The sequence below is a fragment of the Leptonychotes weddellii genome, unplaced genomic scaffold (genome assembly GCF_054177405.1).
Source record: "Leptonychotes weddellii isolate Sample4059 unplaced genomic scaffold, ASM5417740v2 HiC_scaffold_27556, whole genome shotgun sequence".
Lineage (NCBI taxonomy): Eukaryota > Metazoa > Chordata > Mammalia > Carnivora > Phocidae > Leptonychotes > Leptonychotes weddellii.
In genome coordinates, this window is record NW_027869143.1 from 213 (window position 1) to 1,811 (window position 1,599).

General features: G+C 63.5%; 1 protein-coding gene across 1 annotated transcript; it reads left to right on the forward strand.

Moving 5' to 3' along the window:
* Window positions 1-232: 232 nt before the first annotated feature.
* Window positions 233-1,520, forward strand: LOC102730994 (UPF0449 protein C19orf25 homolog). The gene is made up of 2 exons (XM_081810513.1): window positions 233-854; window positions 966-1,520. Exons 1-2 carry the CDS (start codon window positions 794-796, stop codon window positions 1,190-1,192), a joined length of 288 nt encoding a protein of 95 aa, XP_081666639.1. The 5' UTR covers window positions 233-793; the 3' UTR covers window positions 1,193-1,520.
* The last annotated feature ends 79 nt before the right edge of the window (window positions 1,521-1,599 follow it).

Below are 1,599 nucleotides of genomic sequence, written 5' to 3' on the forward strand. Positions count from 1 at the left end.
GGCAGTCGCTTAACCAACTGAGCCACCCAGGCGCCCTACTTTTGATTTTTAAATATATCTTTTTTTTTTAAGATTTTATTTATTTATTTGACAGAGAGAGAGAGACACAGCGAGAGGGAACACGAGCAGGGGGAGTGGGAGAGGGAGAAGCAGGCTTCCCGCGGAGCAGGGAGCCCGATGCGGGACTCGATCCCGGGGGCTCCAGGATCATGACCTGAGCCGAAGGCAGTCGCTCAACCGACTGAGCCACCCAGGCGCCCTGCTCTGGGAATTAAAAAAAAACAAACTACGTAATAGGAAAAATTTGGTGCTTTGCTCCATGTGGCTGTATTTCATGTGCTCAAGAGCCACTCGTGGCCGGTGGCTGGCTCTGTATCGGACCGGAATGTTCTGTTGCACGGGGCAGCCCCACAGCGCGTGTCCACCAGCGTTCCCAGGGAGGGGACACTGAGGCCCGGGCTACGCGAGGGCCCACAGAGGGGGAGCTTGCCTGTGACCATGTGTGTTGTGTGGCCTGTGTCCCGCCTTAGTACCGACGCAGGTCAAAGACCGGGGAACCAGGCAGGGTGGAGAGCTTCTCGACATGCCTTTGGGCGGCTTGCAACCCTTGCTGTCCTGTGCTGCCCTCCCCGGGCCTGTGCTGTTTTAGGAAGCAGGGGCGCGGGGACCTGGGCCACCTCCCTGACTGTTGGATTTCACAGGGTTGCGCGGCCAGGGAGGAGGTTTGGGGAGGCGCGACGCAGCATCTGGCTCTGAGAGCGGCGTGGGAGCCAGCCTGCTCTGTGATTCCATCATGGGGTCGCCGCCCTTTGCAGGAGTGGAGGCCGATACCCAGGCAGGGCCTCAGGACGCAGGTGCCAGGCTTTTTCAGTGATCCATCCCCTCCAGTGGCGTGCTTTGCTGAGGGGATAAGCTGTGTCCTCTCCCTGCCCCTCCCTGACCCGTGTGCCGTGTCCCGTCCCCAGACTCCCTAGGCCTCTCCGGGAGGGCGGAGGACACGGAGGCCCAGCGGGAACAGCTCTACCAGCAGAGCCGAGCCTACGTCACCATGAATCAGCGGCTGCAGCAGGCGGGCGCTGGGCTGAAGCAGAAGTGTGAGGAGCTGTGGCGAGCTGGTGAGGAGCTGGAACGCGACGTCGGCCAGGTGAAGCAAGTGGCGCTGCCGGGAGCCATGGCTGCCTCCTTGGGCTGAGCGGTCCGCCTGCTTGCCTGCCCTGGGCAGGGCGCCCCCCGGCTCCCCGTGACACCTGACCTGGCACAGCTTAGGCCCCCGGGTCCCATGGTCCGGGCGTGCCCGGTACCCAGAGAGCCCCCGGGACACAGCCGGGCACGGGCGCCTCTCTGGGGGTCAGGCCTGGGACCTGGTGTGGATGTTGCTCACCCCGGGGCCGTGAATCCCAGGCTGGACTTCACGTGGGGTCCCCAGCACCCGAGGGCCAGGCCGTCCACCCTCCTCTCCTTCCCTCTGGGGACCCTGCTTCCCCGCATCGTCCCCAATAGACTGAGCTGGTGGGACCCACTCTGCTGCCTCTGTCCATCTCTGCCTGAACTGCAGGGCCCCTGGAATTCCCGAGGAGGCCGGGGGTTCTGTTCCCTCCA

Coding starts and splice junctions, on each gene's coding strand:
- LOC102730994 (XM_081810513.1), top strand. CDS start 794: ATGGGGTCGCCGCCCTTTGCAGGAGTGGAGGCCGATACCCAGGCAGGG. Junction 855..965: donor GGCAGGGCCTCAGGACGCAG/GTGCCAGGCTTT, acceptor TCCCGTCCCCAG/ACTCCCTAGGCCTCTCCGGG.